This window comes from Oncorhynchus masou, chromosome 12 (assembly GCF_036934945.1).
Source record: "Oncorhynchus masou masou isolate Uvic2021 chromosome 12, UVic_Omas_1.1, whole genome shotgun sequence".
NCBI classification, from domain to species: domain Eukaryota; kingdom Metazoa; phylum Chordata; class Actinopteri; order Salmoniformes; family Salmonidae; genus Oncorhynchus; species Oncorhynchus masou.
Genome location: NC_088223.1, coordinates 54343805 through 54369217, shown reverse-complemented (window position 1 = coordinate 54369217; position 25413 = coordinate 54343805). Strand labels below are relative to the sequence as shown.

Genomic DNA, 25413 nt, shown 5'->3' with positions numbered 1-25413 from the left:
CAGATGATATGTCCTCCTATGAAATTTCCTGGGTCACTTCAGCTGTGAAGAAAAATGAAAACCACTAGAGGGCGTGCACGCACTAATAATGAGGGGGTTTGATTAATCTCGCCTGGGTTTGTGGGTAAAAAATGGCCATAATTGATTTTTTAAAAAGCAGACTTGTTGGGGAAGACTTTTGCTAGGGTACAAAGTGGGGTTATTTGGACAAAGTATATAATGCAATGCAAGTGAGATTTTACATGCTCATGTTAATGTGTACATCAAGTTCATTGGTGTCCACATCACCAACATCTATCATGGTCCAAACACACCAAGACAGTGTTCAAAAGGGCACGACAACACCTTTTCTCCCACAGGATACTGAAAAGATTTGGCATAGGTCCTCAGATCCTCAAAAAGTTCTACACCTCCACCATCGAGAGCATCCTGACCAGTTGCATTACCGCCTGGTATGGTAACTGCTCGGCATCTAACCGCAAGGCGCTACAGAGGGTAGTGAGTACGGCCCAATACATCACTGGGGCCAAGCTTCCTGACATCCAGGACCTATAAACAAAAAAAATTCAGACTCCGGTCACCCAAGTCATAGACTGTTCTCTCTGCTACCGCACGGCAAGTGTTACTGGAGCGCCAAATCTAGGTCCAACCTCCCCCTTTTTTACACTGCTGCTACTTGCTGTTTATTATCTATGCATAGTCCCTTTACAAATTAACATGAATAACCTGTACCCCCGCACAGTGACTCGGTACCGGTACCCCCTGTATATAGCCTCATTATTGTTATGTACATTTTCTTGTTACTTTATGATTGATTTGATTTTTTAAAACTTTAGTTTATTTAGTAAATATTTGATCAACTCTATTTCTTGAACTGCATTGTTGGTTAAGGGCTTGTACGTAATCATTTCACGGTAAGTTCTACACCTGTTGTATTCGGCGCATGTGACCAATAACATTTGATTTGAAGAAAATGGATACTGTCGATATACAGCCCAAGATCATAATCAGTTGTGTTATGTAATGTTTAACCATATACCTGATGAGGTTATGTATGTTCTCCTGGGATTATTTAATACGATTTGAAGTGAGGGGGTTATACCTATCCAGGCTGTATCACAACCGGACGTGATTGGGAGTCCCATAGGGCGGCGCACAATTGGCCCAGCATCGTCCGTGTTTGGCCGACGTAGACCGGCATTGTAAATAAGAATTTGTTCTTAACTGACTTACCTAGTTAAATAAAGGTTCAATATAAAATAAAAATTACCTTCTGGTTGGAAAGGTGCAGTAATATTACCATTTGAAAAGCCTGGTAAGGACCCTTCATGTGCTGATAGTTACAGACCAAAAGCACTGACCTCTGACTTGTGTAAACTGATGGAAAAGATGATAGTTAACAGATTGTCCTATTTCCTGGAACATAGAGATTTATTGAGTCAATGTCAAAGTGGATTCTGTAAAGGTAGATATATCTTCTTTGGATGCATTAGTAAAGGTGAGCAATGAAGTTGAAAAAAACTCTGGTCATGAAAGAAGTAATGGTTAATGTCTTTTTTGACATTGAAAAGACATATGACACTATATGGAGAGAGCCTACTGATTAAGATAGAAAGACTTGGTATTGGTGGGAGATTATATAACTGGATTTTGAACTTCTTATTTATTCAATCTTTTCAAGTTAAAATGGGATCCATTTTATCTGATGCCTACGGAGTTGACAATGGTATTCCCCAAGGCAGTGCTATCAGTCCTATTTTATCCAATATTATGATTAACAATGTATTTTCAAATGTAGGTAGGGGCATTGGGGCTTCTCTATATGCTGAAGAAGTAGCTTTTTGGAAGAGGGGAAGGAAAGTATCTTGTGACCAAATTTATTCAACAAGCTATAGAGGATGTTGAAAGATGGTCGATTGACTGGGGTTTTAAATGGTCAGGTCTTGCTGTATGTTCTTCTCAAAGAAGAAAGTTGCTGAAAATATACAGTTGTTTCATTATGGACAGTCTATGAGGAGGGTTTTTAAGTACAAATATTTGGGTGTTTGGTTCAATGAGCGATATACATGGAAAGATCATGCCATAAATGTTGAAACAAAGTGTAAGAAGGTGGTGAATCTTATGCACTTGGTCTCTGGTGCTGACAGACAATCGTTGATGGATATTTATAGAGCTCTGATCAGGACGCCAATTGGCAATGGGTGTATAGTTTTTGGAACAGCGACGAAGACTTGGCTTCAGAGGCTGGACAGAATCGAGTATATAGCTTTAAGGATATGTATTGGTTCATTTAAATCAACATCTGTATCAAATCAAATTGTAATTGTCACAAGCTCCAAATACAACAGGTGTAGACCTTACCGTGAAATGACTACTTATAAGCCCTTAACTAACAGTGCATTTCAAGAAAGATTTAGTAAATACTTAAGTAAAAATTTGTTAAAAGTAACACAGTAAAATAACAATATCGAGGCTATATACAGATTGTACCGGTACCGAGTCAATGTGCGGGGGTACAGGTTAGTGGAGATAATTTATACATGTAGGTAGGGGTAAAGTGACTATGCATAGATAATAAACAGCAAGTAGGGGGGGGGGGGGTCAATACAAATAGTCCTGGTAGCCATTTGATTAATTGTACAGCAGACTTATGGTTTGGAGGTAGAAGCTGTTAAGGAGCCTTTTGGACCTAGACTTGGCGCTCCGGTACCGCTTGCCATGCGGTAGCAGAGAGAACAGTCTATGACTTAGGTGACTGGAGTCTTTGACAATTTTTTGGGGCCTTCCTCTGACATCGCCCAGTATAGAGGTCCTTGATGGCAGGAAGCTTGGCCACGGTGATGTACTGGTCCTTACGCACTACCCTCTGTTGCGCCTTACGGTCGGATGCCGAGCAGTTGCCTTATTAGTAGAGGTAGATGAGATTCCTTTGGATATACAGCGTAATAAATTGTCATTAGCTTATTGGGTTAGGCTGAAAGGCTGTGAGGTTTATCCTCCCACTGCTATTGTTCTAGATGACTAGGGAATAGGGAATATACTATTAGACTAGGCAGTGGTTTTGGTTGGACAATTGGAAAGCTTGCTGATGAGAGTAGTTTGAGGGAATTGGAGGTTGGCCCCTCTGTGGTGATAAGGGATGTTCCTCCATGGTTAGTCCCAGATCCTGTTGTTGATCTAACCTTGGTAAAGAAAGTAAAAGATTTGTCAGAAGTCAGTGATATAGGGAAACTGGTTTACAATTACATTGGAAGAAGTTTTAAAGCATTTTTACACTTTTTCACACCAGAGCAAGGATTTACATTCCTGAATTTGATGTGGGGATATATAGAAGACTAACAAATTAACTGTCAGTATACTCAGTTGAACTGTTGGAGATAGTAGTTGCTGTCAAATCAAAATCAAATAATTAAAGAGCAACAATAAAATAACAGTAGTGGGGCTATATACAGGGGGTACCGGTACAGAGTTAATGTGTGTGGGCACAGGTTAGTCGAGGTAATTGAGGTAATATGTACATGTAGGTAGAGGTAAAGTGACTGGATTGAGGACGTTCAACCTGTCAGAATTATAACATGCTCAGATTCCCTGTCTGTGTTGAATAGTGTATCAGCTGGCAAATCTAACAGGAGTGACCTACTATTGGAGGAATTCATGTTATTATGGAGAATTGAGAGAATGGGTGTAGTAGTAAGATTCTACTGGGTCCCAGTCCATTTGTGTGTGGAAGTGAATTAAATTGTAGACCAGATGGCCAAAAAAGCTTTAAACAAGATAAAATTGATATTAATGTTCCACTGGGTAGAGGTGAGGACAAATGTAAGATCGGGGCCATTTTGATAGATGTGTGGCAGGCTGTTTCACAACCGGCCATTATTGGGAGTCCCATAAGGTGTGGACAATTGGCCCAGGTTTTGGTCAGTCCAGGTATGCCCGGTGTAGGCCATCATTGTAAATAAGAATTTGTTCTTAACTGACTTGCCTAGTTAAATAAAGTTTAAATAAAATACAAATCAATTATAATAATAATACAAAGAGATGGGACTCTGATCTTAAGGGCCCTCCAAATGTTGGTGGACCAAGATTCAAAATTCGGATTTGCCCGGGAGGCAACCCGCTCCAAATCGAAAGCATTCAACTTTCAGCCGATTCTGAACAAGGTTACGCATGTGCCCGGGCGAGATGATTATGATAATTCTTCAATGTACAATGTCCTAGGAGCAATCTTGCAAACAAGATAAGAGAGGAAGTAATCATAATCATCTCGCCCGGGCACATGCATAGCCTTGTTCAGAATCGGCTGAAAGTTGAATGCTTTCGATTTGGAACCGGGTTGCCTCCCGGGCGTGAGCCAGCTGCCCCGTTCAAAGCCTATGGCGAAATCGGCTCAAAACAAAAGTGACGTTTTTAAGCACGTGAAGTAATTACTAGGATTCTGTCTTCCCCATGCAAAAGTGATTGATTTTGATTTAAAAAATGTATGGAAAAGACATGTTGTATGTTTCTGGACAATGCACAATGCTGCCTTGTCCGCAACAAGACTTAATGGCACAGATTACCGTTCAATTTAAGCATGACGCTCCTCTCACCCCTCTTTCGCCCGATGCCCCGCGGCTCAGCATAATCGAATACGCCGATTGCTGAGGATACTGCGAAAGACACACCCTATGGCTACACCCAACATAGGTCCACTAAATTAAAGTGTCTCTAATTGTCAACTGAAATAATAATTCTAAACTTTATTTGAACAGCTTAATACATTGGTTTCTATCTCAAATTATATTTTTAAAACCTCAATGGTGTTTGCCTCTCTCTTAAACTGTTCCATAAATCTTGAACACTGTTGTAAATTCTTATTGAATGTATTTGTATATTTTTTACGCATCAGATAAAGAATATTGTACGTTTATAGGCATACAGTATGGGTACACATTAGGGTCTAGCATCAAGGGTTAACTGAACGTTACTTGGAAAGAAGGCGGGGGAAAATGCAGCTATCCAATCCAGGAAGTAATTTAGTGTAGAGACAAATTGAAATGGTTCACGACTAACTGGATGTAAAGAGCTATACTGGTTTTGTGACCAAAGCTATAACATTATTTAATATAAAATATCGCTGCAGCAAGAACTGTATCTTGTGATGCACGTTAAATCACATATAGTTGTAATATAACCATTTAGTTAGATACAGTAGCAAGCTAACAGTCAGTAGCTACTTTCACACTTGTGCTGGATCGATGTAAAATAGTTCTGGTTTGTGACACATCGTGCAACTGGGTGCTGAAAATTACCTCTCTTGGTGAGATATAGCATCGGAAGAACTACAGCTGGACGTTTTATAAATTGTTTGACTATTTTTTTTCCTACCGGTTAGCCAATGTATTTGGCAAACGGATGTGGCTGCCACCTGCTAGCTAACGTTAGCAATTGCTTGCAGTGAGCTATTTTCCACTGCAAATTGGTGACCTGGCCATGACATGCTGTTAGCTACTGTAATCATTGCTGTCATTTGAATGTCCACGTTTCCATGTCAATGAGAAGTAGCTATAGTTTGCTAGAGACACCCACTCTGGAATTTGGTCTGGCACTGTTCGCCACCGAGTTCCCGTCCACGCAAGCTAGCTGATTTGTTGCTACTATTACTACTTGTCAAGAATAGGAGGCGGTGGCAGCTTTGGTGGATACATTTCTGCCTCAGCTTTATAGAGATCACTGCCGAGGTGAAATACTGCAGTTCATGTTTCGACAAGAAGTCAGTGTACTGTCTTTTATTCCGTCTTGTTCCTACCTTTTCCAACACGAGAAGAGGAATATGTCTAGATATAACATTTACAGTCTTTTAGACTGGTTGTATGGCGGCGTGGACCCAAAGTTTGAAGGCAACGGGGGCCCAGAATGTGCCGCCTTTCTTGCACCGCAACAACGTATCAGCGAGAGTTTTGTCATGGTTCTGATTTCCATCGTGGAAGTTGTCGTCGCATTGAGAAAAATCAACATTTGTAAAGAACTCAAAGAGATTGCGAAAGATGGGCCAAGGACGAAACAGGACAGTTTCGGCAAGAACCTGTTGCTGGTTGCTCTGTGTATGACGTTTGGAGTAGAGGTCGGATTCAAATTCGCCACCAAGACAGTAATATACCTACTGAATCCATGTCATGTTATGACCATGGTGCAGGTAAGATATCGCTCAAGTTTAAATTGTAACTTACATTTAAGTCATTTAGCAGACGTTGAATTTAAGATTGGCCTACCAGCACTACGTTTTTAGTGTTGAATGTGCATTGTGAATTTCTGTGTAGAGACCAATGCTATGTACAAAGATTATGCCCATTGTGTCCGTTTCAGCACATGATCCACTAAGTAAGCATTTTATCTGCCTCTCGGGTAAAACAGTTTTGCCTTTCCATTGTGTCTAACATTAAGTAGAAATGTTCTACCATGTTTTCACTCAACTTCTAGGTTTAGCATACAAAGCTCACAATCTGGACTGGAGAACACTCACCCACTAGCTAATTGTATGCAGATTTATGAATATCTTTCATGTGGATATGGCAATACACTATGTAGTTTAATTACAACCGACCCTGTGTTTTACTTGCGTAAATCAGCATTAGTGATGGAGGAAATTGTAAAATCAAAGGAATGCCTTACTAGGATGAAAACTTCAAGCACAATCTGACATGGTAAACCGATTCACTAGCCTCACTCCCTATTTCTTGAGTTATATTGATGTTGCCTAAACTTGAAGGGAGTCTTGATGGCAAAGAGGGGACAAAACTAGAGACGCATGGTGAAGAAAAGTAATAGAAATAGAGAAATGTTTTGAGGATATCATGACTAGTGGTTTGTTCAGTCAGCCTCAGTCTGACTATAAGGTGTGTGTGTTTATTGAACCACAGCCAACAACATTTGGAGAGCACTCAACACAGAGGGCAGGGCTCTTCTTGTAATGTCTTGCATGAGTATCCCTCTTCCCAAAGGGGTGCACTGCACTGTAATTGTCAGATTTAATCCCACTCAAATTAATTGAAAGGATCATGTTGAATCATGTAATATGCAATGTTACCAGTTTCAGATCATTGATCAGAAAAAGGGCATGTTAGGACAATACTGCAGTCATAAAGAAAGTCTGTTTATTGGGCACTGAAGCCTAAATGTAAACACCCTTGTCTCATAGACTAGATGTAACATAGTAAATGTAAATCCAAGACACCTAAATTAGTATGATATTTTGTTTGGTATGGTTACTTAAAGTAAAAAATGAAAGGAGGATAGATGGATAGATGGGTGTATAATGCGAACGTCTAGCAACCCAACAGTTGCGCGTTTGAATGTCATAACGGACAACTTTAGCAATTTTGCTACTTTGCAACTACTTAGCATGTTAGCTAACCCTTCCCCTAACTCTAACCATAACCCCTTACCGATGTTCCTTTAAAAAAAAATGCATCACTGCGCAAATGTCAGGTCTGGTGAGTGCAAACTGGAACATTGTGAAAGTTCTGTGCAGCTTCTGGTGCACGTATACTGTGAACACTGAGGCTGCACCTGCTTTAAGTTAGTTATAACAGTGACCAAGTAGGCTACTGTGGCTATTTGATCAAAATGTAGCCTATCTGAGTTGCCTTCCATAAAAAAACAATGGGGAAAACGCATCCCATAACATTTTTACACAGCTGTTCTATCATTCAGCCTATAGTAGCAGCCGATGTGTGTTGTACAATGTAAGCCTACATTCTATGAGACTTTTGGAGAAAAAAACATGTCGGGTTTGGCATTAGACTGTTTATCCACTTGTCACAGAGAATCAGACAAACTATGCTACCGTCTGCCTATTGGGCTACTTAGCTTATTCAAGCGTGTCTCCAATACAACACTTCCCCTTTAAGACAGGAAAAAAAGCTCTTTACCTGACTTGCTTTTCAAAGATGGTTAGAAATGTACATGTTTTGTGCTCTTGTAGGAAGAAACCATTCCCCCATTGCTGACTAGAAATGAGCTATAACTGGGCTAATAACTCACTTACTAGCAACGAATATGAACAAATGTACACACGTGACTCTATGCAGCTCTTGCTTTGAGCTCAAAACAAGTACGTCTTCTTGCGACATGCTGTAAACGCAGTCCAGTTCGAAGTAAACAACACAGATCCATATATGGCAATGGTCTATTTGCATGTAGGGATACTGCAGCTTGGATTGGTTATGGCGCACCGATATGTGAAAAGTATGGGCCTATCAATGCATTAGAATCCTACTCCAATGAGCTCAGCCTACAAGAAAATCTCTTGCATAGTTCATTTTGATTTGGTATGCTTTATTGAAAGTGGCTAATATTGCATTGATTCGATCACAATTCGCACACTAGAAAGTTCAGTGAAGTTCTATCTCGTGCTTCTCTGCACAGGCTGCTATTTCTTCTGTGTGGCAGGCCCTTAGAGTGAAGGGCACATTGCCTCTAACCCTAGCTAACGTTATCCACTGAGCTAACGTTATCCACCTAGCTAACGTTAGCCACAACAAATTGGAATTCGCAACATATTATACGTTTTACAAATTCATAACATATTGTACGAATTGTAATTTGTACATATCATATGAAATGGATGATGGATATCCACAAATAAATACATACCATGCGAAATGTAACATATCATACTAAATGGAGGAGGACAGATTTACATTTACTATGTTACGTCTACCCCTGAGTCCAGGTTGACGGAAAGTGTGGTACAAACTTACTTGTTGAATGTACACATTTCTTTCATATGTTTTTTTTAATAGGCGTTGTACCTCCTCCAGTGTTTATATAACAAAAAAAAAGTTTAAAAAAAGTTGTTACATCAAATGAAGTCGGTGCAGTCTAATCTTTTACATTTTAACACATCTGATTAAATGCCATCACCAACAGTCATATCTCTGCAATCAGTCACTCTGTTGACTGCTGTATATGCAAACACCTTTTCACAGGCTGCCAAGTGTTTGACTGTTCATCTAGCTTGTTTGCACTTACTCCTTATTTACCAGACAAATATTGGTTAAGACATAGTTCTCCCCAGCTCCTTTAAATCTGCTTGCTCGATTTCTTTATCTTTGATGCTTTTATCAATAGTAACTTCATAATATTCGTCATCTAACTCATGATATATGGCTGGCTTTTGTATTTGGTGTAGGGCTGGGTGATATGGCCAAAATATCATATCACAATATTTTAGATTTAAAAAAAAATGTTTTGATTAATAAAAGTTCTAAATATCCTTAACGAGTAGGTCATGACCCTAGGGTGGCAACCAATGTTTCCTCTAAGCTGCCTACGTGGGTGTGCAGTAGCCCCAAGACTGCCGTGCAGTAGCCCCAAGACTGCCGTGCAGTAGCCCCAAGACTGCCGTGCAGTAGCCCCAAGACTGCCGTGCAGTAGCCCCAAGACTGCCGTGCAGTAGCCCCAAGACTGCCGTGCAGTAGCCCCAAGACTGCCGTGCAGTAGCCCCAAGACTGCCGTGCAGTAGCCCCAAGACTGCCGTGCATAAGAAGTATCAGCCCACGGAGAGAAGCACGAGGTTGAACTTCACTAAACTTTCTAGAGTTTTCCCTGTTAACACTATCAACGTTTCTCTTTACTGTGGCAATTGTGATTGAATCAATGCCATATTAGTCACTTTCAATGCAGCATACCGAAACAAAACAAACTATGCAAGAGATTTTGTTGTAGATAAAACGCTTCCGATTAGGATTGTATTGCCTATATGCAAATAGATAGATGTAGCTGGTAAATTCACTCTGGCTATCAACAGTTTTCGCAGTGACATCATTAACATTCTATTGAAATGGTTACTTGCATAGTGTAGTCTTTTGTTAAGACATGTAGCTAGCTAGGTAAACAATGAACCATAATCCCAACTCATGACATTACTACCCTGCTTGAGCTAACCAACCCGGTTCAATGTTAGCTAGCTAACATTAGGCTTTAACTAGCAAAGCAAATGGCTCAGATTTTTTTTTCATTTGTATTTCACCTTTATTTAACCAGGTATGCCAGTTGAGACAAGTTCTCATTTACAACTGTGGCCTGGCCAAGATTAAAGCAAAGCAGTGCGACTAAAACAACAACAGAGTTCCACATAAACAAACGTACAGTCAATAACACATTAGGAAAGAAAAATAGAAAAATCTATGTACAGTGTGTGCAAATGTAGAAGAGTAAGGAGGTAGACAATAAATAGGCCATAGAAGTGAAATAATTACAATTTAGCATTAAGTCTGGAGTGATAGATGTGCAGATGATGTGCAAGTAGAGATACTGGGAGCAAGAGGGTAAGTAATAATATGGGGATGAGGTAATTGGTTGTGTACAGTGATCGGTAAGCTGCTCTGACAGCTAATGTTTTAGATACAAATAATATTACTACACAGATCATACACATAATGTTAGCTAGCTAACAGTACACTAACTTGAAATGAAAATGACTTTATGACAAAATTAGAAATGTGTAATATCTGATACTTTAGCTGGCTGAACTCTTACCTGTATACATGGGTGGATGCTTCTCCCTCTTCGTCACGGATGCCATGGTTGCCCTTAGTTTGAAGATGTAATCCAGAGACAGGTGTTTTCTCCATCACCTTAGCTATCATATTCTAATTTCACTGATTTCAAAACTCAGTCCTCCAGAAAGTGGAGAGCAACACTTATGCAGTTCTACTATATATATATATATTATTTATATATTATATATTAGACAGGATTACCTACCTGACCAGCTCAATGGTGAGAAGCGTGCTACATGACAGACCAATCTGAACTCATCTGATGGCATGTCCAGCCCACTTATTATTTCAGCCAATCATGGCTAGTGGGAAGGTTGCTTTCTTTTTCTGTGGCTAAACCAACTAGGCTCATAATTCTATTCATATTTACAGATGGCATACACATTTGTTATTTAGGCACATGAAAGTTCACATGTTCCAGAAGGCATTTCTGTCGAAGGTTTACTTTCAAATTGCTTTCCTGTGAAGTAGTGACACGCGACATACGCCTAGTTTTTTGAAACAAGTCACATATAGTGGGCAGCACCTTGAACGCATTGTTGTTTGACATAACAAATCAATAAACCAGGGAGGAATTATTGACAGGGTAAGAACCAAAGGGTTGATCAATGTTTCCAGGGAACCCTAATTAGATGTTACGTTCCATGTTTTCATACCTTATGTAGCTAGCCAGCTAGCTAAACTATTCATGTTTCACCTATTCCTCTCTGATTTAAGATACCGTTGCACAAACAACATGATTATCTAGGCCTACAGTAGTACTGGTACCGGGCTGTATTAGCGATCTAAGTTTGCTCTGACTCTTGGTACATTTGGCAAGCTAGCTAACTAGTGATTAGCATTAGTGGCTAAGGCAAACTAGCAGAGAGTAAGGAACACAAACTAATAGTTTAATTGTAGAAAGCTTGTGGAAAGCAGTATCATTTTCACCAACATCCTTTTGCATCCGTTTGACCATGCAGACTTCAGAGTGAATGGCAAGAAAATTTGTAACTCCATGGTTAAACAACTGCTCTCTCCTTGAGGGGCAGGGCTTGGTGTGGTATGCAGCCTGAGTTGCGTATCACACTTAACAAACTAAACATTGAAACAACTTTATAGACAGGGAAGTAAAATCCCAAACCGGTCCATGCATCAATACTGGTATAGAGTAATAAGGTGGTTAGCTAGACTACCTGTGTTGCTGCTTCCCTGACACATGTGCAACTTCAGACTGAAGATGGATAGAGTTGGGTCGGAGGGTTGTTGATGTAGCCGCTCCTCACTGTCTTTCTGCCTCTCTCTGCTGCGGGTATCAGCCAACCAGACCGAATATTGACGATGAAGGCTCAATCAAGTGTTAATCAAATCTTATACTGCTGTGGCAGTATTGTTAATATTTAAACTAGGTAGCTAGATGCGCGTGCGCGCACACACACACACACACACACACACACTTGACTGGTGACCAGGCATGCACAATCTTCGACCAGGGCAGACTGGGAAACGGGCACAAACGTGTGCATGCTATCTCCGTACAGGGCAGATCAACAGGCGCAACCAACGGACAGGGGTGTGTTTTTAACAACGTCATGATGACTTGCGGGCAGTGGGTTCCGAACAAGTGACAACAATGACAAAAAATGTATCAAGTTGTTATTTTGGGTGACATTATACCACCACCCAAAAGGGCACTTTGGAGACGGGAAGGGAAAAGAGGCATGTGCTCTGCACAGGTAGAGCCCAAACTGTGTACGTGCGTGCCTTATGGCTATATATCAATAATTTAAAACCCCCCAAAAGGTGGTACCAATCCCAGGTTTCCCCTTTTTTTTAATGGATTTAATTGAATTAATTCAATCTGATGTCAACCAGATGTCATCAAACAGACACCAACTCACTTTAACAAAACTCTCCAATCCATTAATATGAAACAATCACCACACACGCTTTCTTGCTCGCTCACTCTCACGCACACGTATACAATGGGTGATTGACTTCAGGATATACATAAGATTATCCTTGAAAGTTGAGGGCCTGATGCAAAGTGCACATTGAGTTCATGTGATACCGATTGCCTAAACCTGTCTCATAACTATGACTAGGGTTGCAAAATGACTGTTACTTTCAATAAATTCCCCCGGTGTCCGGAAATCCCGGTTAGAGGTAGTTAGGATTCAGGATGGAGTAAGCAGGAAATACGTAAATGTCAAACTAGGATTTTTGTAAAACCAGTGCATTTATTGAAAGTTCCTGGAATGTAGCAACCCTAATTATACCTTCTTGCCCTTTTGTGCTGTTGTCTGTGCCCAATAATGTTTGTACCATGTTTTGTGCTGCTCCCATGTTGTGTTGCTGCCTTGCTATGTTGTTGTCTTATGTTATGTTGTCTCTCTTGTCATGTGTGTGTTGTCCTACATCAGTTATTTTTTAATCCCAGCCCCCGTCTCCGCAGGGGGTCTTTTGCCTTTTGGTAGGCCGTCGTTGTAAATGAAAATTTGTTCTTAACTGACTTGCTTTTAGTAAGTCATTTTATTTATTTAACTATCTCATAACTCATAGTCAGATTTAATTTTATTGGTGGCGGGAACGGGCTTCTATACCCATTACAACCTATGGCTGAAAATATTGTGGTTTATTCTAATGCTTACCCAATAAAAATGCACTAAATCATAGATTTGGAAAGTATACCTGGGTATTTGGAAAAAGCCACGGGATTATTTTTCAATACAGTCAACTATTTATTTGAAGTTTTTTAATAAATGTGAACATTAGTAGCACGTTTTTTCTCAATACATTAGGAGATAAGGAAGATTGTGTTCTTCATTTCAAATATGTAAATATTTTTTATTATTAAATTTACCGGTAATCCCCAGTCAAGTGGTTTTTGTTTACAAGCACACAACAATGAGACCGGAGCCTTGTGAGTCACTCACTGTGATCTGATTACAATATGGAATTCACAACTAAATGTTTGCCGGCTAGATTTCTTTGAACTATTAAGTTAACTGTTTAAAATGTGCTAAATGCTCTGGAGTTGTGTATTTGGTTTTCTAATTTAGTAGTTAGTTGGCTGTCTAGCTACCCTGTTAGCTTCTTATAAAATACAGCATTGGCTTAGTTTCAGCAGACAATCCTCTGGATCAAAAGCCTTGCTGTCTAATATTTATTTTGTGCACACAGCAAACTGTGAGTAGCATTTTTTTATTACTTGAATAGTTTAGGTCAGACACTAATGTTTGCAATGTGCTTGTTAGCAGTTAGTTAGCATTCTCTGTGCTTTTACATGTACTTGTTAGCATTGCTAACCTTCGAATGAGAGTATCAGTGGTGTTTGAAAACAGTGCCCTTTGTGTTCAGTGCCGGTATTACCGAATATCCCGGTATGACGATCTGGATACCGACAGATCGCCTACTAAATCACTGATTTGGCACATCATTGCGCACATGTTAGTGTTACACATTCGGTAAATATATTGAGCCTACAAGTAGCAAAATAGAACTCGATTGATTGAACATGAAATGTATTTCAATATGATTGAAATAGGCCTATAGCCTACTATTTTATATTTTTTCATTTAAGCATCTTTTTAGGCTATACGTTGCTTGTTTATATCAATTGCGAAGACATTGGAAACTTTTGCGTTTGTAGTCGGAAGTTATCGGCGGTCACAGAGACAGAATCACATGGTTTATCTATGTTTCGAGGAGATCTATAAAGTAACGCAGAAGGGCAAAGCATCTAACGACACACTTAGCTGTTCTAGATTAGGTTTTCAAGTTAATAACTATGTTTTTGGGAAACTCTTGGAGACTAGACGATGATCCTACAAAGGTTCTAACGACGAACTTAGCTTTAAGATGATTTTGAGAAACCGGGCCCAGAGGTTTAGAATTACAGCTCTGTTCTGTGGCCCCTCATCAGCATCCGTCAGGCATCTGGTCAGTCTGTGGACAAAGATGAGCTGCTGCTGTGACCATTAGTTAGTTAGACCATTGAGTTAGTTGGGGGTTTTACATGCAAAGGAACAATGGATATTTATGTGGTGTAGTATGCTGTAGAATAAATGCAGCAACAACAAAATGTATGTTTTCATTAAGGATGGGGAGATGGGCTCCATGGTTGAACTGTATACACTGTAGTTAGTGACTTGCCTAGTTAAATAAAGGTTAAATAAAAGCCGTCACTTATGAGCTATGCAGAGGTGAGTGCCAGAGAGGTCTATGGGGTTCGGTACCTACACCCAGGACAACTGAGTTCCAGTGTTGTCAGTATGAGAGTGGGACAGTGCCAGTCAAGAAGACCGATGACAAACTCATTTAGGCAATGGTTCTTCTATCAATTTGCGTTTGTGTCAAATGATTGCTAAATCACTCAGTGAATCAACCTACAATGTAAAAGCTGGTGGTAATATCAAACAGGAATACCTTGGTCAGTTGATCACTTTTCTGGCCGGCTCAAACAACTGAACCTTGTATGTAGCTTAAGCGTCCCTAACCTAGAGGCTTCTAGATCTTGTAAGTGTGCCACCTGGACATTGATTTGTTTGGATTGCATTTTCATCTCAGGCTTCCCATTGTTACACACCGCCGTCTCACTGGAACCAAAGCACAGCGTGCAGGCGTGCACTCTAACTAATGCTTTGTCCTGTCATTATCACATTAAATAGCACCCAAAATGATATCCCTGGAAAGAGAATTGTCCCATCATGTGTATGTTCCAGGATGTTGGATTGAATATGAGCTGAACCAGTCTCTGGAGATGGATTATCCTGGGTTAGAAGAATGTATGCTTCTTTAATTGGTGTTGGGGGAGAATGGGCCAGCTGTGGTATTCATAAGGGTCTATTGTACTGAACAACACAACTAAGCAGATGACAATATGGCTCACCATGCCATAGCACCCAGCAGAGAACAGGAAATTTATGACCGCAGCGCTTAGCATGGGGCCTCTGGATTCCGGAATGTTTCCTTTGCTAGGTGCTGCACATTCAGTTACCTGCCTGGACATGCAAATAAGAATGCGCCAAGCCTTCCATGCTTTGGCCAAAACATGTTTTTGTTGTTAGATACGCAGTGGTGTGTGTTCATGGATGTCAATGGAAGCCAGGCTTCCCCAAAAAATGTATGAAAAAAATTATACATTAAGTTGTATCTTTCGTCTCTTTGTTTTCATACATTCAGCCTCTTGCAAATTGAAGGAAATGTATCTCACCAGAGGAAGCAACTGAGTGAGCTCAGCTGTGAATGGTCTTGGCGCACCAAAAAAAGTGTCAAGAAAGCATCAGACTGATCACATCAGAAGCCAAATGTCATTGACGAAAAACCACTTGGATTGTTGCATCTCATTGTGTTGACTAGCTAGCTAAAATTGTCATTTTCCTAAATTAGCCATGGATGAAGATAAGGATTTGGACTTGTGGTTTTGCTTAATTCTTCGTTCTGGCCAATGATTCTGATCCAACCATAAATTCATACATTGTGCCCCTGGCCTGAGAGGATGGAAGTTCAATATGTAGCTAGATGTAATTGGAAATAAAAATTTGTTCTTAATTAACTGACTTGCCTGCCTAGTTAAATAAAATTAAAATGTAGAAGTCTAATGTTAACTAGCTAGCCTGGTGCATCGTTGTCCATGAAAGTAAGTTAGGCAAGCGAGCAAGCATTTTAGCCAGGTAGACTAGGACAACATAAACAAAAAGTGTGTACTCTGTATGACAGTTTAGGCAACATGAAAGAGGATGGCATTACTCCTCTACAAGTAGGATGGGTCCACATGTTTTTTTCTACTTGCACACAGAAATCACTACCATGGACAGCCACAATATATTTAGCTTGACTGGGCTAAATAGTTTTTGGTATCTTTTAGTTGTCACTGTATTAGACTTATCATAGGTGAGTAGATGTTGAAATGGTGCTGGAAGAGTGGAGGCCGCTCCTGTTTTCTTTGCGACTTGCGGTAGTTCTCTGTGGTTCTAAATCAATCGTTTAGTAGTCCGAAATTGTCGGACACATTTACCTTGCTTCGCCATGCTGTAGGCCATGTAACTGTTTGGACTTCACTGGACAGATGTTGCTCTACGCTTTTGTAATGAAACAAAGGTGTGGTTGAATTTATTTTGCCACTGATGACTTGTCTTGGCCAACAGCTCAGCCGCAAAGTGGTAGGTGAAGGGAAGTCTTAACGCAACAGGATGCAATGACATTCTAGACGATTCTGTGCTTCCAACTTTGTGGCAACAGTTTGGGAAAGGTCCTTTCCTGTTTCAGCATAACAATGCCCCCGTGCACAAAGCAAAGTCCATACAGAAAAGGTTTGTTGATCAGTGTGGAAGAACTTGACTGCCCTGACCGCAACCCCATCAAACACCTTTGGGATGAATTGCAGCGCCAACTGCGAGCCAGATGCCCAACATCAGTGCCCAACCTCACTCATGCTCTTGTGGCTGAATGGAAGCCGCAGCAATGTTCCAACATTAGTGGAAAGCCTTCCCAGAAGAGTGAAGGCTGTTACAGCAGCAGAGGGGGGACCAACTGTATTTAATGCCCGTGATTTTGGAATGAGATGTTTGACGAGCAGGTGTCCACATACATTTGGTCATGTAATAATGGCTTTCTGCCAGAAGTCCAGTTGCCATTTTTTTCCCTATGTACTTCCTACTAGTGTTTTAATTCCTCTTTTATTCTCCCCTGTGCTCAGTGTACACGTGTTGCTCTTTCTTCAGAAAAGCATGCATCACAACTTTGTATATTTGCACAACTTCTCTTGTTTACTTTCGCTTATAAATATACACACCCACCAAAAATGACATCCATTAGCTGCTAGCTATACTTGTATAACTTCGAGCTGAATGTGCCTGTCTTTGCAATTAGATTGTTCATTTTCAGTCATTAGCATTTTAGCTAACAGCATCTGTGATTTTGTAATTAATTTGTACCAGAATTCTAAAAGAATTTGCAGAGGTCCAATGGTCTTTTATTGCATTTTTAGCGCCCACTCGTGTGCTATGTCGGTAATACCGTCAGTCCAGGGATGAGGACACTGATGATCTGGATACCGCCCAAGCCAAGCAAAATTCGCGTTTATCGTCGAAGGAATGAGCATTACACCGAGGCCTGTACTCTGGAGCGGAATCAATTTGGAGGTGGAGGGTCCGTCATGGTCTGTGGCGGTGTGTCACAACATCATCGGACTGAGCTTGTTGTCATTGCAGGCAATCTCAGAGTTGTGCGTTTACAGGGAAGACATCCTCCCTTGTGGTACCCTTCCTGCAGGCTCATCCTGACACTACCCTCCAGCATGACAATGCCACCAGCCATACAGCTCGTTCTGTGTGTGTGATTTCCTTCAGGAGTCTTATGGCTTGGGGGTAAAAACTGTTGAGAAGCCTTTTTGTCCTAGACTTGGCACTCCGGTACCGCATGCCATGCGGTAGTAGAGAGAACAGTCTGTGTCTGGAGTCTTTGACAATTTTTAGGACCTTCCTCTGACACCGCCTGGTGTAAGAGGTCCTGGATGGCAGGCAATCATCTCCTTTGTCTTGGTTACGTTGAGGGATAGGTTGTTATTCTGGCACCACCCAGCCAGGTCTCTGACCTCCTACCTATAGGCTGTCTCATCGTTGTCGGCGGCCCGTCAGGAAGCGCAATGCTTGAAGCACAGTGAAGAGCTGCTGGCAAATGACTTAATTATAATATTACACACAGAAATACGAGCCTTAGTTTCCGGATTCGACCATATTAATGACCTATCATCTCGAAAACAAGATTTTTATTCTTTCAGTGAAATACTGAACCGTTCCGTATTTTATCTAACGGGTGGCATCCCTTAAGTCTAAATATTGCTGTTACATTGCACAGCCTTCAATGTTATGTCATAACTATGTACAATTCTGGCAAATTAATTACTGTCTTTGTTAGGAAGAAATGGTCTTCACGCAGTTCGCAACGAGCCAGGCAGCCCAAACTGTTGCATATACCCTGACTGCTTGCACAGAACAATTTCCCTAGTTAAAATAAATGAATGCTAGCAGGCAATATTAACTAAATATGCAGTTGTAAAAATATATATTTGTGTATTGATTTTAAGAAAGGCATTGATGTTTATGGTTAAGTACACATTGCTGCAACGACAGTGCTTTTTTCGCGAATGTGCTTAAATCATCAACCGTTTGGCGACGTAGGCTGTGAATCGATGATAATTTAACAGGCACCGCATCAATTATAAGCAACGCAGGACACGCTAGATAAACTAGTAATATCATCAACCATGTGTAGTTAACTAGTTAAGATGAATTGTTTTTGTTTTTTACAAGACAAGTTTAATGCTAGCTAGCAACTTAGCTTGGCTCCTTGCTGCACTCGTGTTACAGGTAGTTAGCCTGCCACGCAATCTCCTTGTTGAGTGCAATGTAATTGGTGTCCAAAAATGCCAAATACCGACTATGAAAACTTGAAATCAGCCCTAATTAATTGGCCATTCCGATTCATCGGTCGACCTCTAGTGCCTATATTATGTAGAGGTCGACCGGTATATCAGAATGGCCGATTTAATTCGGGATGATTTCATAACGCTCGGGAAATCTGTATTTTTGGACACCGATTTGACTGATAAAAATGAAAAAATAAAAAATAAATGTAAAAACATTTTTTACACCTTTATTTAATCTTTATTTAACTAGGCAAGTCAGTTAAGAACACATTCTTATTTTCAGTGACGGCCTAGGAATGGTAGGTTAACTGCCTCGTTCAGGGGCAGAACGACAGATTTTTACATTGTCAGCTCGGGTGATTCAATCTTGCAGTTAACTAGTCCAACGCTCTAACCACATGCCTCTCATTGCACTCCTGCCTGTTACGCGAATGCAGTAAGCCAAGGTAAGTTGCAAGCGTGCATTATACTTATCTTATAAAAAACAATCAATCAATCATAATCACTAGTTAACTACACATGGTTGATATTACTAGTTTATCTAGCGTGTCCTGCGTTGGATATAATCGATGCGGTGCGTATCGTTGCTCCAATGTGTACCTAACCATAAACATCAATGCCTTTCTTAAAATCAATTCACAGAAGTATATATTTTTAAACCTGCATATGTAGCTAAAAGAAATCCAGGCTAGCAGGCAATATTAACCAGGTGAAATTGTGTCACTTCTCTTGCATTCATTGCACGCAGAGTCAGTGTATATGCAACAGTTTGGGCCGCCTAATTTGTTAGAATTTTACGTAATTATGACAAAACATTGAAGGTTGTGCAATGTAACAGGAATATATAGACTTACGGATGCCACCCGTTAGATAAAATACGGAACTGTTCCGTATTTCAATGAAAGAATAAGTCTTGTTTTCGAGATGATAGTTTACAGATTCGACCATATTAATGAACTAAGGCTCGTATTTTTGTGTGTTATCATGTTATAACTAAGTCTATGATTTGATAGAGCAGTCTGACTGAGCGATGGTAGGCACCAGCAGGCTCGTAAGCATTCATTCAAACAGCACTTTCAGGCGTTTGCCAGCAGCTGTTTATGACTTCAAGCCTATCAAATCCCAAGATTAGGCTCATGTAACCAATGTGAAATATCTAGCTAGTTAGCGGGGTGCGTGCTAATAGCATTTCAAACATCACTCGCTTTGAGACTTGGAGTGGTTGTTCCCCTTGCTTTGAAAGCGGATTTTGTGGAGCAATGGGTAACGCTGCTTCGAGGGTGGCTGTTGTGTTCCTGGTTCGTGCCCTGGTAGGAGCGAGCAGAGGGACGGAAGCTATACTGTCACACTGGCAATACTAAAGTGCCTATAAAAACATCCAATAGTCAAAGGTTAATGAAATACAAATGGTATAGAGAGAAATAGTCCTATAATAACTACAACCTAAAACTTCTTACCTGGGAATATTGAAGACTCGTGTTAAAAGTAACCACCAGCTTTCATATGTTCTCATGTTCTGAGCAAGGAACTGAAACGTTAGCTTTCTTACATGCACATATTGCACTTTTACTTTCTTTTCCAACACTTTGTTTTTGCATTATTTAAACCAAATTCAACATGTTTCATTATTTATTTGAGGCTAAATTGATTGTATTGATGTATTATATTAAGTTAAAATAAGTGTTCATTCAGTATTGTTGTAATTGTCATTATTACAAATACATTGTAAAAAATCGGCCGATTTTAATCAGTATCGGCTTTATTTGGTCCTCCAATAATCGGTATCGGCATTGAAAAATCTAAATCAGTCGACCTCTAATATTATGTTCTTCCATACATGCGTGATATGCTGGGGTGATGCTTCTATGCAAATGTTGATCTGTAGCCTAATATAAGTCCCACATCGAAGGAAAACAGATTGTCATCTGTAGCACCATAACAACATAATGGTAATACTAGTATTTGAAAGCTAAATCTCTTGATTAACTGGGTAAATTAAGATGGCATAGGCCTACTCACAATACAAGTGAATGTGCATAGCATTGATGTATTAAGTTTATTTTGGCTGATCAATGGAGTCAATGGTGCTACAGAGGACAATCTGTTTGCCTTTCCATGTGAGACTTTATATGGCACCTGGGGGCTGCCGTTTTACGGGCTCCTAACCTATTGTGTGTGTGTGTGTTTTTTTTTTTGCGTTATTTGTAACTTATTTTGTACATAATGTTTTTGCCAGCGTCTCTTATGACCGAAAAGAGCTTCTGGATATCAGGACAGCCATTACTTACCTCGTACTGGATGAAGATTTTTCTTTAACGGGTCGGACGCAAAGGATTTACTTTAGACACCCGAAAAGGCCCAAATCTCTGTCATTCGCATAAAGGAGAGACGGATGTCAGAGTGCCTTGTAAGGATCCGACGGCGAGTGGGTAATCTGCTTCTACCATCAGTACCTATTAGCCAACGTGCAATCATTGGATTACAAAAGTGATGAGCTCCGATCAAGACTATCCTACCAATGGGACGTTCAAAACTAATATCTTATGTTTCACTCAGTTGTGGCTGAACGACAACATGGATAACATACAGCAAGCTGGATTTTCCGTGCATCGGCAAGATAGAACAGCAGTCTCCAATTAGACAAGGGGTGGCGGTCTGTGTATTTCTCAATAACAGCTGGTGCAAGAAATCATCTAATATTAAGTCTCGAGGTTTTGCTTGCCTGAGGTAGAGTATCTCATGATAAGCTGTCGACCACACTATTTACCAAGACAGCTACGGAAAATCTGAAAACCGTCTATTTACCACCACAAACCAATGCTGGTACTAAGACCGCACTCAACAAGCTGTGTAAGGCCATAAGCAAAGAAAATGCTTATCCAGAGATCCCGCTCCTAGTGGCCGGGGACATTAATGCTGGGAATCTTAAATCCGTTTTTACCTAATTTCTACCAGCATGTCACGTGCAACCAGAGGGAAAACAACTCTATACCACCTTTACTCCACACACAGAGATGTACAAAGCTCTCCCTCGTCCTCCTTTTGGCAAATCTAACTAACTCTATCCTGCTGATTTCCTGCTTACAAGCAAAAACTACAACAGGAAGTACCATCTCACTCAATACGGAAGTGGTCAGATGACGCAGATGCTCAGCTACAGGATTGTTTTGCTAGCAGAGACTTGAATATGTTCTGGGATTCTTCCAATGGCATTGCGAAGTACACCACAACAGTCACCACAACAGTCACTGGCTTCATCAATAATTGCATCGACGACGGCGTCCCCACAGTGACCATACGTGCATACCCCAACCAGAAGTGCATACCCCAACCATCCTCACTGAGCTAAGGGTTAGAGCTGCCGGTTTCAAGGAGAGCGACTTTAACCCGGAAGCTTATTGGAAATCCCGCTATGCCCTCAGATGAACCATTAAACAGGCAAAGCGTCAATATAGGACTATGATTGAATCCTACTACACCGGCTCCAACGCTCGTCAAATGTGGAAGGGCTTGCAAACTATTACGGACTACAAAGGGAAGCACAGCCGCGAGCTGCCCAGTGAGACAAGCCTACCAGTCGAGCTAAATTACTTCTATGAGCACTTTGAGGCAAGCAACACTGAAGCATGCACCAGCTGTTCTAGACAACTGTGTGATCACACTCTCCGTAGCCGACGTGAGTAAGACCTTGAAACGGGTCAACATTCACAAGGCCGCAGGGCCAGATGAATTACCAGGACCTGAACTCTGAGCATGCACTGAGCAATTGGAAAGTGTCTTCACTGACATTTTCAACCTGTCCCTGACCAAGTCTGTAAAACCAACATGTTTCAAGCAGACCACCATAGTCCCTGTGCTCAAGAACACTAAGGTAACCTGCCTAAATAACTACCACCCCGTAGCACTAATGTCTGTAGCCAGGAAGTGCTTTGCAAGGCTGGTCAACACCATTATCCCAGAAACCCTAGACTCACTCCAATTTGCATACCGCCTCAACAGATCCACAGATGATGCAACCGCTGTTGCACTCTACACAGCCCTTTCCCACCTGGACAAAAGGAACACCAACCTGAGAATGCTATTCATTGACTACAGCTCAACATTCAATGCCATATTGCCCTCTAAAGCTCATCACTCAGCTAAGGACCTGTTGTATTTGGCGCATGTGACGAATAACATTTGGTTTGATATTAGCCTACTGAGCAACATTTGCATAGGAGCATGCCATACCTGTATAGAAGGACATCATTTAGGCACTGCTGTTAGAGAATATAAAATAACATACCGTTGAAGTCAAAGTTTTCATAACATTTAAACTGTTGTTTTTTTTTAGTTTATTTATATATATATATATATATATATATATATATATTTATTTATTTATTTATTTATTTATTTAAAAATGTTTACCCCGTTTTCGTGGTTTCCAATAGCTACTATCTTGTCTCATCGCTACAACTCCCGTACGGGCTCGGGAGAGACGAAGGTTGGAAGTCATGCGTCCTCCGATACACAACCCAACCAAGCCGCACTGCTTCTTAACACAGCGCGCATCCAACCCGGAAGCCAGCCGCACCAATGTGTCAGAGGGAACACTGTGCACCTGGCAACCTTGGTTAGCGCGCACTGCGCCCGGCCCGCCACAGGAGTCGCTGGTGCGCGATGAGACAAGGACATCCCTACCGGCCAACCCCTCCCTAACCCGGGCGATGCTAGGCCAATTGTGCGCCCCACGGATCTCCCGGTCGCGGCCGGTTACGACAGAGCCTGGGTGCAAACCCAGAGTCTCTGAATGCACAGCTGGCGCTGCAGTACAGCGCCCTTAACCACTGCGCCACCCGAGAGGCCCTAAAACTCAGTTTTTCACAATTCCTGACATTTAATCCTAGTAAATATTCCTTGTCTTAGGTCAGTTACGATTCCTACTTTATTTTAAGAATGTGAAATGTCAGAATAATAGAAGAGTGATTTTATTTCAGCTTTTATTTCTTTCATCACATTCCCACTGGGTCAGAAGTTTACATAGACTCAATTAGTATTTTGTTGCATTGCCTTTAAATTGTTTAACTTGGGTCAAACGTGTCAGGTAGCCTTCCACAAGCTTCCCACAATAAGTTGGGTGAATTTTGGCCCATTCCTCCTGACATAGCTGGTGTAACCGAGTCAGGTTTGTAGGTCTCCTTGCCTGCACACAATTTTTCAGTTCTGCACACATTTTCTATAGAATTGAGGTCAAGGTCCTTTGCTGTTGTTCTGGGATTGATTTGCACTTTTCGCACCAAAGTACCTTCATCTCTAGGAGACAATTCGTCTCTCCTTCCTGAGCGCTATGATGGCTGCGTGGTCCCATGGTGTTTATACTTGCGTACAATTGTTTGTACAGATGAACATGGTACCTTCAGGCGTGTGGAAATTGCTCCCAATGATGATCCAGACCTGTGGAGGTCGACAATTGGCTGATTTCTTTTGATTTTCCCATGATGTCAAGCAACGAGGCACTGATTTTGAAGGTAGGTCTTGAAATACATCCACATGTTCACCTCCAATTGACTCAAATTATATCAATTATCTGTCTGTAAACAATTGTTGGAAAAATTACTTGTCAGTAGATGTCCTAACCGACTTGCCAAAACGTATAGTTTGTTCACAAGAAATTTGTGGATTGGTTGAAAAACGAGTTTGAATGACTCCAACCTTAAGTGTTTGTAAACTTCCAACCTCGACTCTAGATTCAATGCAAATGGTCCAACGTAAAGTCATTTGTGATCACGTATGCTTATGAAACTACTATATATAGTCTTTTTTTCAGCTGTCAGGGCGCCTCTCTAAACTCAGCTGCCAGGAAAAAAATCATAACGACTCCGTTGGCTAGTCAAGAAATTGGCAGGTTGTAACTTGATCCTACTGCTGCGATTGGATCGAGCGAGGCTGTAACTCCACTCCCTTTCAAATCTCTCTCTGTGGCTCATTTGACTTGCTGGCTGCGGTTTATTGCTAATACGATAACTAGCTCAATGGCGATGACATTTGCTACCAAGCCATGCATGTGCGTAATATAACAATGACAGCAAGAGCAGGGAAAAAAACATGAAGCGACAATGCACATTCTGATTGTGTCAAATCTGCCCGTAGTTTGAGAAGTGAGAATGCACACACACACGCTGCTCTACAGCTTTCTTGGTCTACAAACATGCAGGTAGATTCTTTGGTAGCTAAACCTATTGCCAAACTTTTTATTCAGGCATTTTAAAACGCTTCCTCCTTTCCTTATTACGACAATCATCAAATCTGACTATCAACTGTCAATTTACTGTAAATCAAATTTTGTCACATACACATGATTAGCAGATGTTAATGCGAGCGTAGCGAAATGCTTGTTTTTCTAGTTCCGACAATGCAGTAATAACCAACGAGTAATCTAAACTAACAATTCCAAAACTACTACCTTATACACACAAG

The 25413-nt window shown here is 40.8% G+C and overlaps 1 protein-coding gene across 1 annotated transcript in view; it reads left to right on the top strand.

Moving 5' to 3' along the window:
* The first annotated feature begins 5010 nt into the window (after positions 1 to 5010).
* The window catches only part of LOC135550435 (transmembrane protein 164-like), a 62223-nt gene continuing 41820 nt past the window's right edge, over positions 5011 to 25413 (top strand). Inside the window, exon 1 of the mRNA XM_064981226.1 lies at positions 5011 to 6175. Coding sequence (XP_064837298.1) covers positions 5738 to 6175 — 438 coding nt within the window. The 5' untranslated portion in view covers positions 5011 to 5737. The remainder of the gene's footprint in view (positions 6176 to 25413) is intronic.